General features: G+C 45.0%; 1 protein-coding gene across 2 annotated transcripts in view; it reads left to right on the top strand.

Annotated features, from left to right (window-relative positions):
• Positions 1-16,260, top strand: part of TMA16 (translation machinery associated 16 homolog) — a 295,640-nt gene that overhangs the window by 169,575 nt on the left and 109,805 nt on the right. For both annotated transcript variants that reach the window (XM_063920440.1, XM_063920439.1), the window contains exon 3: positions 13,938-13,975. In XM_063920440.1, coding sequence (XP_063776510.1) covers positions 13,938-13,975 — 38 coding nt within the window. The remainder of the gene's footprint in view (positions 1-13,937; positions 13,976-16,260) is intronic.

The following is a 16,260-nucleotide window of genomic DNA, read 5'->3' as shown; positions in this document are numbered from 1 at the left end:
AGTTCCATCGAAGACTTAACGCTGAATGGTCAGACCATGAGACTGGCAAGATAGAAGCCATCTTTACCTGCTGGAGAGTCCATTTATCGGAAATGGCTAAATCGATCTGGGAAAAGGACCTATGTACCAGGGAATAAAATGTGTAGTCTCTACAATTAGGGTTCCTAGCTCGCCAAACATCATACAGGTTGTATTCGGCCAGGATTCGTCTGAATGATTTGGACCGATCACCTGTAGTGAGTATCCTAGGAGGATTGCAGGGCGTTGACTTATCTAAATGAGAATCTAAAACCAAATTGAAGTCTATTACTAATACCGCCCCAGAGCAGTGAGCTTGAAGGACAGTACAAAATTTTCTGATAAACGGGATCTGTTTCGTATTAGGGGCGTATACTACTGCTAATGTAACCTGTTTGCCTTCCAATTTACCAATGAGTATTAAGTAACGACCTTCAGAATCGGTTACCTGCTTCTCTAATACGAAGTTGTAGAAGTGAGAAAGGAGAAGGGGTACCCAGAGGGGGAAGTTTTGTATGTGTACTGAGTCATACATGTCCCAGTCAGTCCGCAGCTCCTGTAACTAATCAGGAGTCAACCTGGGCTGCGTTCACAAACCGTATAGGTACTCCAGTGGATCGCCTTATGGGACCTCCTGTGCCATTACACAAATTGTCCCTATGGTTACTCCGCCTTAGGCGGAATGTTTGTCTAGCCAGCTGCAGCAAGTAAATCATTCATTGGTCAGGCAAAAATCTACCCAGGTGACTGTTGTGTCTCTGTGTTATCTAAGCAGACTGCTTCCTCCTCACAATCCACTAATCTATTAGATGTTTCATCTAAAGAGGAGGGAGAGCATATGGTCCGGTCAGACACTGAATCAGGTGTTTCTGACTAGGATTCTCCATTGCAAAATGATGTACCTGCCCTTGTGGTTGCTATTAAGCAAATCCTGTTCAAACGGCTGAAGGTGGTTAAAAATCTATTACTCCATTCTGACCGTTAGGTGGACATCTGGCAGGAACCCTGGTCTAATCCAGGGAAGAATTTCCCTCTGTCTGACAGAGCCTTGGCTCACTATCCTCTCTGCAGAGTTATGTAACAAATGGGAGATTTCACCGCCGGTGGATTTTCATGTCACCCGCCTAGTGGTGTCATCCACTCTGCTTGTCACCATTGTCACTGAAGGAACCGACAGATAAGCATGTGGAGGAATGCCTGTAGTCTATTTACTCCCTTACTGGTGTTGTACATAGACCCACTGTTGCGGCCTCTTGGGCTGCAAAAGGAATTGAAGAATAGGTTCAGGCATTAGAGGAAGAGCTGCCCGAGGATTTATCGGACAATGCCAGACATTAAAAGAAGTGACCCATTACCACTGCCGCCTATTATATCATGAGGCGTCCCTTGAGGCGGGTTTGGTGACAGCCGGGCATCGACTACGTCTGTACTGGCTCGTCGTATCTGTGGCTGAGGTCATGCAAAGTGGAACTGGACTCCAAAAGACCTTGGAAGTACTCCCCTTTGCTGGGGTCATTTTATTTGGGGAAGACCTAAATAAATTGGTGTCTGAAATGGCGGCTGCTAAAATTGTTTTTTTCCCAAATGCTACTCCTTCTGCAGAAGGTTTAAGGTGTTACTTTTGCTCCTTTCGGCCTCAAGGGGAAGCAAAGGTCAGGCATACCCGAGATAATCTTGTGCACTCATAACCACAGAGCCCAAGGCCAAACAATCCTGGGCTGCCCGTCAGCCTGCTTCTAGAGACAAGCCTGCTGCATGACAGGACAGGCCTCCCCCTGGGGGTCCCCAAGGTGGGAGGCCGACTTCTACAGATCACCTGGATCTGGTTGAAGACTACTTCAGATGCATGGGTGCTGGAAGTGGTCTCTCACGGGTACGCAGTCTCTTTCAAGAGATGTCCCCCTCGCCACTTTTGCTCCATGGTTATCCCTTCAGATACGTTATAGGCGCAAGCTCTGCAAACAGTTAGGCGTTCCCTCCTAGATACAGGAGTGGGAGAGCCGGTACCTCTGTCCAAGAGAGGCAGAAGTTACTATCAACCCTGTTTCTAGTCCGAAAACCGAATGGGTCTTTCCGGCCTATTCTCACAACAAGTTTGTGTGAGTGTCCAAGTTCCGTACGGAAACACTGCGCTTAATTGTACTGGCTATGGTACCCAGAGACTATATGGTATTCCTGGATATACAGGATACGTGCCTGCATATGCCTATTGTCATGTCGCATCAGCAGTATCGGCGTTTTGCTAATGGCTACCTCCACTATCCGTTCCAGGCTCTGCCATTTAGACTGGCTACAGCTCCTCGGATTTTCCCCAAGGGCATGGCCGTAATGACGGCCCGTCGCCAGGGAGTCAGGAGCCTGCTGTATTTGAACGACTTTCTGAGTCTGGCGAACTCCCACGATGTCCTCCTCAGTCATCTGCAACTGAAGGTAAGCTTCCTACAAGCCCATGGGTGGCTCATCTATTGGAAGAAGTCCTTGCTGATCCCAGCTCAGAGCATGGTGCACCTGGGGGCACTGCTGGGGACACACAGTCAGCAGCTGTTTCTGTCTCCAGTAAAGGTCCTGATATTTCAGGACAGGATAAGCTGCTTCCTTCCTCGCTCCAGATTGTCGATACACTCTGCTATGCAAGTCCTTGGCCTGACAGTGTCGTCTTGCGACATGGTAGAGCATGCTCAATTTCATTTCCGCCCTCTGTAGAGTTAAATTCTTTACAAGTGGGACGGCCCACCTCATCGGATCAGATCTCGCATGATCACGTTGTCTCCGGAGGGTAGTCTATAGCTGACCTGGTGACTACAGGACCAGCAACTACGCAGGGGCCATTCTTTCCGGATCCTCGACTGGGTCCTACTGACTACAGATACCAGTCTGAGGGGATGGGGTGCTGTGTTGGAGCAACACTCTTTTCAGGGTCAGTGGACCAAGGAGGAATTATATCTCCCGGTCAACAATCTGGAGTTGCGGGCAGTGTTCAATGCGTTATCTATTGCCCTGCCTAAAGTACAGAACAGGCCTGTTCAAGTATGATCAGGCCGCCACCACGGTCGCATACATAACCCATCAAGGCGGCACTTGTAGCCGCATGGCAATGATGGAAGTGTCAAAACTCCTTAGTTGGGGGGATCGCCATCTGCCAGCAATATCGGCAGTGTTCATTGCGGGCGTCCTAAACTGGGAAACGGACTTCCTCAGTCATCTGGATGTAGACTTGATGGCGTCTCGACACAATCACAAAGTTCCAGTCTTCAGATCAAGGACCAGGGATCCTCAAGCAGCGTTCGTGGTCGCACTAGCCATTCCAAGGAACTGTGGCTGCCCTACGCGTTCCCTCTAGTGTCACTCCTGCCCGGGGTCCTGTGGAAGTTCAAACACGAAGGAGGAATATTCTAGTCGCTCAAGCGTGGCCTAGGCGGCAATGGTTCTCAGATCTGCAGGGTCTGTTCGACACAGCGTCCTCTCCGACTTCCTCAGCGCCCAGCCCTCCTCGTACAGGGCCCTTGTGTCTGTCCGGACCTGGCCAGACTGGCTTTGGCGGCGTGGCTCTTGAAGCATCACTCCTGTGGGCCAAGGAATTCTCCGAGTCTGTTGTCCAAACTGTGTTGAGAGCTTGCTAAATGGCTTTTGCCCAGATTTCTTACAGGGTCTGGAATTCTTACTTCACCTGGTGTGCTGATAAGAAATGTGATGCATACAGATTCAGATCTTAGAAGCTATATAGCCTAGTGGACTAAAGCGCTCACCACTTGACTCAGTGACCTGTATTCAGTCCTGATCACTGTCAGGTTGTTTACCAGAATCTGGCTTTTCTGTAGCAAGGCCAGGACTTAAGCCTTCGTCTGGGCTTCCTTAAGGTTCATATGTGCCTTGTTGGTATGGTTTCAGAGAAAAATTGTTTCTATACCTGACGTTCATACATTTACTCCGGGTGCCATGGATTCAGCCTCCCTATGTCCCTCCTGTGGCTCCATGGACCTGTCTGTTGTCCTAAATGCCCTGCAAGAGTCTCAATGAACTTCTTGGGTCAGTTGACCTTAAATGGCTCACGGGTATGGTCCTGTTCTTACTGGCTGTTGCCTCTGCTAGGAGGGTGTCTGACTTAGGTACTGTGTCCTGTCATCCACCCTCTCTGATACTTCATTGTGACCGGGCAGTTCTTAGAACTCACCCTGGTTATTTACCTAATGATGCCATCTTTTCACCTTAACCTAGAGATTGTGGTTTTGGCCTTCATCTCTTTTTTGATTTGTCCTCCAAAGAGCGGTCTTTGGATGTGGAGTGAGGACTGCCTCTATCTGGAGGTCAGATTCCTTATTTGTACGGTTTGGTTTTCACAAACGTGACTGGCCTGTGAATAAGCAATCCTTGGTCAGATGGATTAGAATGGTGGATGCACAAGGTTATGCGCAGGCTGGACTCCCAGTTCCTGCTGCTATTATTGCCCATTCTACTCGGTCTGTTGAACCTTTTTGAGCGGCCCGCCGTGTCGCGTCTGCTGAACAATTGTGCACGGCGGTTACATGGTACTCTGTGAACACGTTTATTAGGTTCTATGCCTTTGATACTTCCTCCTCCCAGGATGTTTACTTTGGACACCGGGTTCTCATACCCGCTAAGGCAGGTCCCCTCCCTTGAGGAACTGCTTCAGGACATCACTTGATGTTTCCCTGTGGAAGCCAATGTACCCTGCTGCAGAAAAGGAGAGTTATGGTAAACTTACCATTGTTAAATCTCTTTCTGCGAAGTACATTGGTTTCCACAGGGCGCCCACCTTGACGCACCTAGCTTCTATGGGTTTGTATGGCATTAGCTGCTGGTCCCTTCTCTTGTCGTGAGAATGTGGTTCTTTGTGATTAACATCCACCTTCTCTCTTACCTGCTCCTACATTGGACTGGTTAACGAAACTGAGCTCTCTGTGCCTGGAGGCGGGGTTATAGAGGAGGCCCCAATGCATCCTGGGACAGCCTAAACCTTTAGCCTGTTGGTGCCTCTGGATCAAGATCCATCTCTGCACCCAATGTTTCCCTGTGGAACCCATTGTACTTCGCAGAAAGAGATTTAACAATGGTAAGTCTACCATAAATCTCCTTTTCTACTCAGTAGATTTCAATATAGTGCCATTAATACTGTATTTTGCCTTTGCATATTTGAGACCCAAGTACATAATTTTTTTTTTTTTTTTGGCATTAAACTAATTACCACGCTCTTGATTATTTCTCTAGTCTACCTAGATCATCAATTATTTGTTTTACCCCCTCCTGGTGTGTCTACCCTGTTGCATGTCTTTGTGTCATGTGTGCAAAAAGGCGTACTTTCCCTTCAATACCATTTGCAGTGTCACCAATAAAGATATTAAAAAAAAACACTGGTCCAAGTACAGATCCCTGGGGTACTTCACTGAAAACATTCCCCTCCTGTGAATGCACTCCTTTTACTACAACTCTCTGTTTTCTATCCTGCAAACAAGATCTGATCCATTCAGCCATCTTAGGGGTATATGCAATTCCTGACGAATTGCGGCTTTTTTTTCGACCGTTTTAGGATTCAACACTACTCGACAGCCGAAACCCTCCACCCGGGACCATGAATTCGACATATTCAATTCATAACGGATTCGACGCTCCCCTTATCGAATAACTGACCAATCGTCGAGTAGTGGGCGTCCTGGATTCGACTTCCCGCCGTTTGGAGCTCTATATAGGGCTTGTTTGCTGCGTGCTCAGCAGCCATTTTGTGACCCTGCAGTGTAGAGTGGAGGTGTTGCAGAGCGATCAAAGTGGTTTTTTTTGCTGTGGTATCGTTTGTACACCCAGCAGGCTTTAATCCAGGACGGACAGGATACCTGTTACCCCGGAGGAGTGTCGTTTTTGGAGCGATTCCTACATTTGTAGGTAAGTACCACATGTGGTCTGGCGTTGCATGTATGTGTTTGTGTAGTGTATGGGTGTTGTTCTGAGTGCTTGGCTACTGTTTTGGATGAGGTATGAGAGCCGTATGTAATGTTTGGGTGGTGGTGGTGGGGGGGGGTGGGTGCCATGAGGTGTACATGTGGCGTTGCTTTGGGGTGTTTGGGGTATGTATATGTGTTCAGGTATGTGTATATATGTCCTGTTTGGATTGTTGCAGGTCCTGCTTGTATCGCTGCATTTTTTGGGGGGAGTTTTGTGTTTGGGGGTAGTTTTTCACGGTTTAAAAAAAAAAAAAAATGTTTTTTGGGTCATGCTTTTGCATTGGTGTACCTCCAGCATGTGCAGGGATGCTTTTTGGCTTGTGATGCTTTTTGGCTTGTTTGGGGTGACTTTGAGCATGTCGGTATCTGCTATGTGGTCGACTTGTGCTGTCGTTTGTTTGCCAAACATGTTTTTTGGCTCCTTTTTTAGCACTGGTTGACCTCCAGCATGTGCAGGGATGCTTGTACGGGGTTTTTGGCTTGTTTGGCTGAGTTTTTTTTTAATTTTTCAAATTTTTTTATGTGTGTTTGGTCCTGCTTGAGCACTGGGGTCCCAGCAGCATGACGTGTGGTTGCATGTAATTATGTAATGTGTGTTAAATTTGTAAAAATTTTTTTTATTTTTACAACAGATGTCCAGGAACAAGCGGCCTCGATTCCCCCCTTCCCCCTACCCCTCAGAAGAATTTTCCCTGCACAGCAATGAGGAGTGGGAGCCGACCCAGGAGGAGGATACGACCGAACAGGCATCCAGTGACCAGCCGCGATCGTCAAGGGACCAAAGGGAGAAGCAAAAGAAAAGGCCTAGAAAGGTAAATACTGACAACACCTGCAGACACAATAGCATCCAACTTGACACACCCTAGTTCGTGCACTGCCATGCACACCTACATGTATCTTTGCGCACTGCCAGGGATACTGACACACTCGCAGGTACATACCGATCATATTAATTGCATGTTTTTTTTATCCCTAAAGGCAAGAAGCCAGCCAGTGGATCAGTCGGAGGAGGAAGCCTCTGGTGAAGACGCAGGACAGAAGAAGCCCCGTGGACCCAGATACACTGAGGCGGAAAACTGTGCCCTAGTGGATGGCGTCGACAGGTCCTACGACGTTCTGGATGGACCAAGGGCACAGACCACAGCAGCTAAGACCAAGCGAAACATCTGGGATGCCATTACGAGACAAGTTACTGCAGTATCTGGAAACCGCCGGAGCACCAGAAACTGCATGAAGCGGTACAGTGATTGCCGCAGACAGACCAAGAAGAAGATGGGGATTCAGCGCCGACATGAGACAGCTACGGCAGGTGGTCCGGCTCTCAATCTGAAGTGGCTACCCTGGGAGAACGTTATTAAAAGGCGCATGAACCCTGTCATGGTCCAAGGAGTTCGCGGAGGTGTGGACTCCAGCCGTCCTGCTGGCTTTCCCGAGGAGGAAGAACCGCCCAGAAGACAGCGGGAGACAAGCAGTCCAAAAGGAGGCCTGATGGTAAGAATACATTCAGATGAGCTGTACTAAATCTTTTTATTTTATTTTATTTGCTAATGTGTTTGTTCTTTTTCCACAGACACGCCTGCCCAGTGGACATCACCTGCGCACAGGACGTCTCCAGTGCGCGGACCATCACCTGTGCAGCAGGCATCAGCAGCAGCGCGCGGACCATCACCTGCGCAGCAAGCATTAGCAGCGCGCAGATCATCACCTGCGCGCCAGACGTCATCAGCGCGCAGTCCATCACCTGTGCGCCAGACATCAGTGCGCAGAACGTCACCTGCGCGCCAGACATCAGCGTGCAGAACGTCACCTGCGCGCCAGACCCAGTCGGCGACCACACCACCAGCTGGGCGCCAAACTACATCTCCTGCGCGCAGGCCATCACCAGCTCGTCATCTCTCCAGGAGCTCTGGGACTGTGACCGAAGAGCCTCAACAAGACACTACCCTTGTGGACCCATCACCCGAACTGTTTGAGTCAACAGGGTTAACGGACGAGACATTTCTTGGGTTTGAAGACAGCCGTGCAAACGTATCCAGCCATACCCTTGAAAAGTCTCCAGAATTGAGGACAAGTGAAGCTCCTGGAGCAGTGGCACCACAGGATGGAGAAGGTTTATTTTTATTTTTATTGGGGGGAGGGGGGTGGTCACCATTTTTGTATAGTTTATTAGCTTTATTGTTTTTTTTCCTTTTCTTCTTTTGCAAACAGAGGTGCCACAGACCAGCAGCGGATTAGCGTCGGGGATTGGTCCCTACTACAGGCCGGATCTTGGAATGGATGAGTCGGACGACGAGGTGGAAGTGCAGCAGTCTGCTGTTTCTACATCCCTGTGTGAGTAATTATCAAACTGTGAACCTTCAAACAAATGTATGAATGTGTGTACTAATTTCTAATTTTCTTTTCAGCTTCACAAATGCAATTGGTGGCAGACGTACAGCAAGGGCAGGATCCCTCAAATATTCAGAGGGTAAACACCCTGGCAGCAGAGATGAATGTCCGCCAGGATAGTTTTCGGGATGTCGTTGGAACCAGACTGGACGCCATTGAGAAGACAATGGGTAAGATGGCAAACGGTTTGGTTGACATGCAAAAGGCTCTTGCCGACAGCACGGCAGAAACGCAAAAGACTAGACGAGAAGATCACAGGGAGACTATGGACATCCTTCACGTTCTGGCCACATCCATCAACCGGCTGGTGGATAACACATCATGCCTGGCACACAGCGTTGACAACATGTCGGAGAGCCAACGACAGTCGGCAGCCAGCCACCAGATCATCGCAACAACGCTACAGATGATCTATGATAAGATCCCAGAGCCAGCTCAACAAAACGCTGGTGAACCACCACAAGCCACACGGACGCCTCCTGCCCTTGCTCCACCACAATCCTGGTATGGACGGTCACAGCTGTACCAAGGATATACAGGGATGTACCCCACCTACCAGATGCCTCCACCACCAGCCGCATCTTCTACACCAGCACGGCCACTGAGGCCAATTCAACGCACCCCACATCCGCCAAGGGCATCGACGCCACATCAGGAGGAAGAAGAGGATCCGGACGGCCAACAACCACCAATAAGCCTGGTCGTATCGTTTTATTATTTACTATTTATGTTTTATTAATGTTTCCCTTTCTCCCCCTCCCATTAGTTTTTTTTTTTTCCTTACTATTGTTTTAATTTTGTGTTGGGCTCCCACACCCCTGACTGGATACTACCAAGGAGCTATGTTGCGTGTGGTAACTGATGAAAGCTCCTTGTGGTTACATATATGATGGGCCAAAGAGCTATTCTGATACCACTTTTTTTTTTTATATACCAAACAAATCACTTTTGATTTGGTGTAAATTAGGCTTTCACTGTAGTGTGAATTTGCTATTCACTAGTGTTTGTTTTTTGCTTCTTCATAGGATTGGTTGAAAACTTGAAGTTGATGGCGTAGATGGGTTGTGCGTACCATGGTGAGTAAAGCGATGATTGTAGTATATATTCCAGAAACTTTGGACCGTCTGACCCTGGGGAACAAAACAGTCCAGCAATGGGTCATTCTGGACTGTGTGGTTCCACAAGTGCAGCCGTGTCAAAGTGATGACCACTGTCTTGACTCTGCCACTTTGGACCGTCTGACCCTGGGTAACAACACAGTCCAGCAATGGGTCATGCTGGACTGTGTGGTTCCACAAATGTTCTTGGGAAAGGAATGAACATGACATCATTAGTGTCTTTACTTAATATGGAATTTCTTTTTTTTCCACAGATATCTACACAAGAAAAGAATGTAAAGAATAACAAACACTACTTTTTTTTGTTTTATTACATTTTATTTTTTAATCCAAAATAAAATACAATTATATTTCTTCAATAAATGTTTAAAATGAGAAGTTTTGTGTGTTTTTCTTTAAATTATTAGTAAATAAAATGTAAAATATGGCATTTCAGAGATGCAGTGGTATTGTGTTAGGTCGCCCATGGTACAGCAGGGGAACTGTCGTGTCCCTTGACATCCATGCTGTTTCCTGCAAATCTGGAAGGATAGTCCGCAAGACCTGTGGAAGAGAATAGTATGAGGTTCCAGGTATTGGTAATAGTGTCACCCTTCTAGGAAAAGACAAGGTACAAGCAAGACTTGGAAACAAGCAGGTTACATCGGCCTTTGTCCCAAATGCAACCCTCCGGCACTTGTGAAACTACACATCCAAACATTCCCTGACACAGCGTAAGCATTGCTGTGTCAGGGCATGATTGGATATGCAGTTTTGCAAATGCCGGAGGGCTGCACTTTGGACATGCCTGGGTTACTTGGACAAGAGGGAGTTTTGGGCAATACATCTCACCTGAGGGGGGTTGTATGCTACATGGCGGAGGTTCAGGTCCACATCACAAGTAGGTCGCCCATGGTTGAGTGGGATAAACGGGTCCAATATTTGCGGCAACCCAACAACAGGAAAAAACAGGGGGTAACAGGTCGTCAACAGGACAAAAGCATTCCTGGGAAGGGGCGTCAACAGGACGTAAAACTCTGAAATACATAAATAAACATTTTTTTTTTAGAATATTACAATCTCAGTTTACAGGATAATACAAATATTACAAGTATACTCACAGGCAGTGGAAAAAAAGCTTTGGATCAATGTCCGTCGAGAATCCTCTCCTTCGTCCATACCCACCGGTGGAGCAGAAGAACGGTTCCCGCGTCGGAAAGCCCTGCGATGAAGAGTTACCGGCAAACGGTTTGCGACACATATGTTGTGTAAAATACAACATGCATTTACCATGCCGCAAACCTTCGCCGGTGAGTACAAAAGAGCACCACCGGAAGTGTCTAAACATCTAAACCGGCTTTTAAGTACACCGAAGGCACGCTCAATTACTCCCCTCGATGCTTTGTGTGTCTCTTGGTAACGTTCTTCAGCTTCACCAACAGGATTAGACAATGGGGTCAAGAGCCAAGATTTGTTGGTAATATCCCGCATCGCTTATGGAAATAAGAAAAATGGTGGGTAATATAAACAAATAAATAAACAAATAAATAAAATAAAAAAAATAAAAATAAATACCTAACAGCCAGCCACCCGGCATTTTTCCTGTTTTGAAATCGTCAAACAGCGATGACTGGCTTAGGATGAAGGAGTCGTGAGACGATCCAGGAAATCCCACAAAAATATTCAAAAATTTCATGTTGACATCACAGACCGCCTGTATATTCATGGAATGGAATTGTTTTCGGTTCCGAAAACATTCTTCCGAATTCCGTGGTGGTCTGATCTGCACGTGGGTACAGTCAATCGCGCCCAGAACATTGGGAAATTTGTGTTCGGTGAGAACGTAATTTGATCTCACGCCATCCGCTGTCCGTATCTGGATATCTGATGAACTGGATCGTCAATTTGCGGAAAGCCCTAATGACCTGGGTTATACAGCGCGACAGTGTCGACTGAAAAATCGCATGTTTGAGACAAAGTAGGCTGGAATGTGCCTGATGCCAAAAAATGTAACGTAGCAAGTAGTTTCTGGAAACCGCTGACTACGCGATTGGTCCGTGCCCGAGGTTCCAGGTCGGCCTCCAACAGAGCGTACAGCGAATATATGTCGCGAGTCGATAAGCGATAATTTTGAATCACCTCGAACTCGCTGAGATCCTCCAGTTCACACCTAGTGCGATACTGGCGTGGACGTGGAAATAAAACACGCAATACTGACTCGCCTAATGCAGACATTTGCTGACTTTGATCCTGATGTTCAGCAGCCCTTTCTTCCTCCATGCTTGCAGCCAGCATGAACATCACAATCTGGTGAGAAAAAGGCTCCATTATTGTTTTCAGTACAAAAATAGGATATAAATGTGTTAAAACGCAGGGATTGTCCTAAAAAAACTATTCCACAAGAGAGCTGACTGTAATGGCTCTTCTCCCTGAAGTCTCAAAAACGGGAGTGAGGAGAGAGGAGTGGCTTTGCAGAAGTGTATCCTGGGTAAAACTGTGGAATCATGGGTACATTTCCCTCAGCAGAGTGCAGGAAAAAAATATTATTTTAAAAAATCTATTAAATAATACTTGTGGGTCATAAATAGACAAACCAAGTAGATAATCCCTTCAAATATAAATAGATATGCTATTATCAATCCAAAAAAGCAACAAAAAAATATTTTTTTTACATTTTTAATTCTCTCTCGCCAGCAAAGTGAGGCGGACTGAAATTGACGAAATGACTGTCGAAAAGCACTGTTGTCGAATCGACAGTCTTCAATTGAATATACTTTTGTTGAAAAGCCGCATTTTTACCATTGCAGACATGTCGAATTTTGAAAATGACTAATTGCAAAAAGTCGAATCTGAAACGGCAGGTATTTTGACGAAAAGTACTGTATTGCATTGTCGAATCCAATTAGACAGGTTTTTTTTGTCGAAAATGCACCGTTTTTCGACATTTTCATGAATTCGACCGCAATTGCATATACCCCTTAGTATCCGGTCCCAAGCTTTGAAGGTTATTTAGCAGTCTGTGATGTGGAATAGTATCAAAAGCTGTACTAAAGTCTAGATAAGCTATATCTACAGCTCCACCTTTATCTATTACTTTAGTCACCAAGTCAAAAAAGTCAATAAGGTTTGTTTGACATGATCTCCCCCCACTAAATCCATGCTGTTTGGAATCCTGTAAGTTGCAGTATTTGATACATTCCTAACATACAGATGTGTCCTCATACAGTACATCCAGCCTCAAAATGCCACACAGTGTAAGATGCCTGGCACAAGAAGGGTGCCAGGTTCCATGCAACTCTGCTAGCATCAGGCATCAATTTTTTTTTTTTTAACCAAAAAGGCATCTTATTTGTAACGCAGACGCCCCAGGAGACTGTACCAATTAAGTTATATACAACATTTGTATATTGTGTGTGACTGAGGGGGATATCCAATTAGAGGTGTGAAAAAAAAGTTTTTTGCACTTTTTTCCCAATGTTTCACCGATATTTTTTTACAAGCTATCCAATTTGGTCTCCTGTAAAAAAATAAATAATTTGTCTCCTGAAAACATACAGCTTCAGTGAAACGTGTGTTTTCGGTAGAAAAAGCCCTGTCTTTGCACGAAAACAGAGCTGTTTCCGGGGATTTGGTTTCGCCTGTCTGAGGCAAGTGAAACAAAATCCCTGATAAGCCGCGTCTTGCGCCGGCTTATCAGGACTAATTAGCCCCCGACAGAACAATTAGCTGCGGTAAATTACCGTGGCTAATTGGATATCCCCCTGAGTCTGTATATGAAGCACATTGGAACTTGTATTGGAAAAATGCCACGGTTGCTGCATCGTAGCATTCTGTGTACATATTCAGAGACTCAGTCGCACACAGATATGTAAGTGTCTCATATCAAATTAATCAGCGCTGTCTCCATGTTGCACCTAAGACGCATTTTCGGCAAAAAAAAGATGCTCGACACTAGCAGAGTCTCACAGGACTTGGCATGCCAAGAGGGGCTGTTTGGCACGACTGCAGCAAAATGTATGAGGACATGTGTACTTATTTTCTCCATAGAATGTATAGCTGATTACTCCAATTTTCCAGGTTCTGGCTGCTTGCTTTTGCAGCAGACTGTGATAAGATGTGTTTCTAGTCAAGTCAATTTATGCACATTCCTTGACATCCCTTGTGTCTTCTGCTGCACGTAGTGCAAAGGTTGTACTTGTGGGAAAGACCACTCAAGACTCATGGGATCTGTGGGAAAAACCAACTGGTCAGTTTCGTATGCCACAAAATGTCCCAGACTTCTCTTCAATAATCTGAGAAAGGAAATATCAACTTATACATCACTTAGTCCATATTGTGTGTCTTGTATGTGCCATTCCATAATTGGGTGCATTGCATGTATATTTTCATTTAAAGCCTAAATGGCAGAAAAAAAATATATGTACATTACATTATTATACAGTATATACACTCATGACGTCTGTTTTGAATTCCCTGAAAGGTTACAGAATGAAAAAGCCTTGAAGCTAAGCATCATTCGTAAGTATTTTTTTTAGCGTCTGTGTTTAGGCTATATGGAGTGTGATAATTTTCCACATTACAGATAGGAGTTTGTATCCGTGGGAAGACTGTGGATAACTTAAACATGATTATTTGGTAGCAAGTCTCAGGATGTCAAAACATTTTACAGTATGACTTGATATTCAATCAGTAAGCCCAGACAACATTGGGTATTTAAAATTAAAATTCCGCCATTGACTCTACAATTTATCTTACATTGCACTAGCACGTTTTTGGTTTTGGGTGATGTCATATTTTTGAAAACCACCATTTTAAGCAATTTCCGACTATACAGTAGTAATTTATGTTTATTAATACACAGTACAAAACATCAACTCCCAGAAAATGTAACATCAATGGACTATGAGTCATTTGTTTAAATGAAGGGAACAAATGATACGGGGAGGGATTCCCTACACAAACCGTGCCAAGGAGTTCTTCACAGTACATCACAGAGAACTGAAATGCCTTTTATAAATGATAGCTCCCTAGTTTGAATAAACTTATAAGACCTTTTGTATGGAAAACTAATGCATATGCAGGTTTGTCCACATTTTGTACACTTGCTACTTATCCTCAGTGCGCACTTGCACCTAACCAAACCTAGGTGTAAAACATTAACCTAGGTGTAAAACATTAAGTCTGGAATCAGGCATACGCACATTTGCACCCAGCTCTGTATAGTCTGTAGTTGTGGTGACACGCCTTACTGACATTTCCCTATATGAAAATGCCTCATTATAGTCCAGTTACGCCTCTTCGTGCCTTTTAGTTCTGGAGCATGCGGACAGACATAGGTTTAGTGCTGCAGTAGTCCTAAAATGTTTGTTAATTGATGATGTAGTTAAAATAGTGAAAAATACCAATTCAGGGGAGGGGGGGGGGGCTCAAATAGAGCGTACACACTGGACGATGTGAACAACTTTATACTCCCGATCCGTTGGCCCCATCGTTATAAAAAAAAAAATGTCTAATGTGTACCCAGCTTTTAAACAATAATGTTTTTGCTAAATAAGTACTTGACGATATAAAATGTTGAACGCTGAGATCCTCCTGTTCACGCCTAGTGCGATACTGGCGTGGACGTGGTAATAAAACACGCAATACTGACTCACCCAATGCAGACATTTGCTGACTTTGATCCTGATGTTCAGCAGCCCTTTCTTCCTCCATGCTTGCAGCCAGCATGAACATCACAATCTTGTCAGAAAAAGGCTCCATTATTGTAGTCCGTACAAAAATAGGATATAAATGTGTTAAAACGCAGGGATTGTCCTAAAAAAACGATTCCACAAGAGAGCTGACTGTAATGGCTCTTCTCCCTGAAGTCTCAAAAACGGGAGTGAGGAGAGAGGAGTGGCTATGCAGAAGTGTATCCTGGGTAAAACTGTGGAATCATGGGTACATTTCCCTCAGCAGAGTGCAGGAAAAAATATTTTTTAAAAATCTATTAAATAATACTTGTGGGTCATAAGTAGACAAACCAAGTAGATAATCCCTTCAAATATAAATAGATATGCTATTATCAATCCAAAAAGCAAAAAAAAAAAAAAAAATGTAATTAATCAGCTCTCGCCAGCAAAGTGAGGCGGACTGAAATTGACGAAATGATTGTCGAAAAGCACTGTTGTCGAATCGACAGTCTTCAATTGAATATACTTTTGTTAAAAAGCCGCATTTTTACCTTTGCAGATATGTAATGTGTACCCAGCTTTTAAACAATAATGTTTTTGCTAAATAAGTACTTGACGATATAAAATGGTCAGAAAAGTAATTGAAGAATAAATTTATCTGTCTAATCGGTGTGGTGGGAACCAAAATCTAGTAATGTACAGTATGGGAGAAAATAACAATCAACCATTTGCTCCCGAGCACCGGAAAACAGACAAAAACAATTGTTCTGATAAATTAGTTTAATCAGATGGATTAAACCAATTTGTCTGAACGACTATTGTCTGTTTTCCAGTGTTTGGGAGTAAGTGGTTGATTGTCATTTGCTCCTATACTGTACATTACTAGATTTCTCTTACGTCCTAGAGGATACTGGGGTCCACATTAGTCCATGGGGTATAAATGGGTCCACTAGGAGCCTTGGGTACTTTAAGAAATCAATAGTGTTCACTAGCTCCTCCCTCTATGCCCCTACTACCAGACTCAGTTTAGAAAATGTGCCTGGAGGAGACTGTCACGCTTAGGGAAGCTCCTGAAGAGTTTTCTGCATTTATTTTCTATTTGTTGTTTTCAGACAGGGCTGATTGGCACAA

The sequence above is a fragment of the Pseudophryne corroboree genome, chromosome 1 (genome assembly GCF_028390025.1).
Source record: "Pseudophryne corroboree isolate aPseCor3 chromosome 1, aPseCor3.hap2, whole genome shotgun sequence".
In the NCBI taxonomy this organism is placed as follows: Eukaryota; Metazoa; Chordata; class Amphibia; order Anura; family Myobatrachidae; genus Pseudophryne; species Pseudophryne corroboree.
Note: the sequence above shows the minus strand (reverse complement) of the source record. Positions and strands in the feature narration are given on the sequence as shown.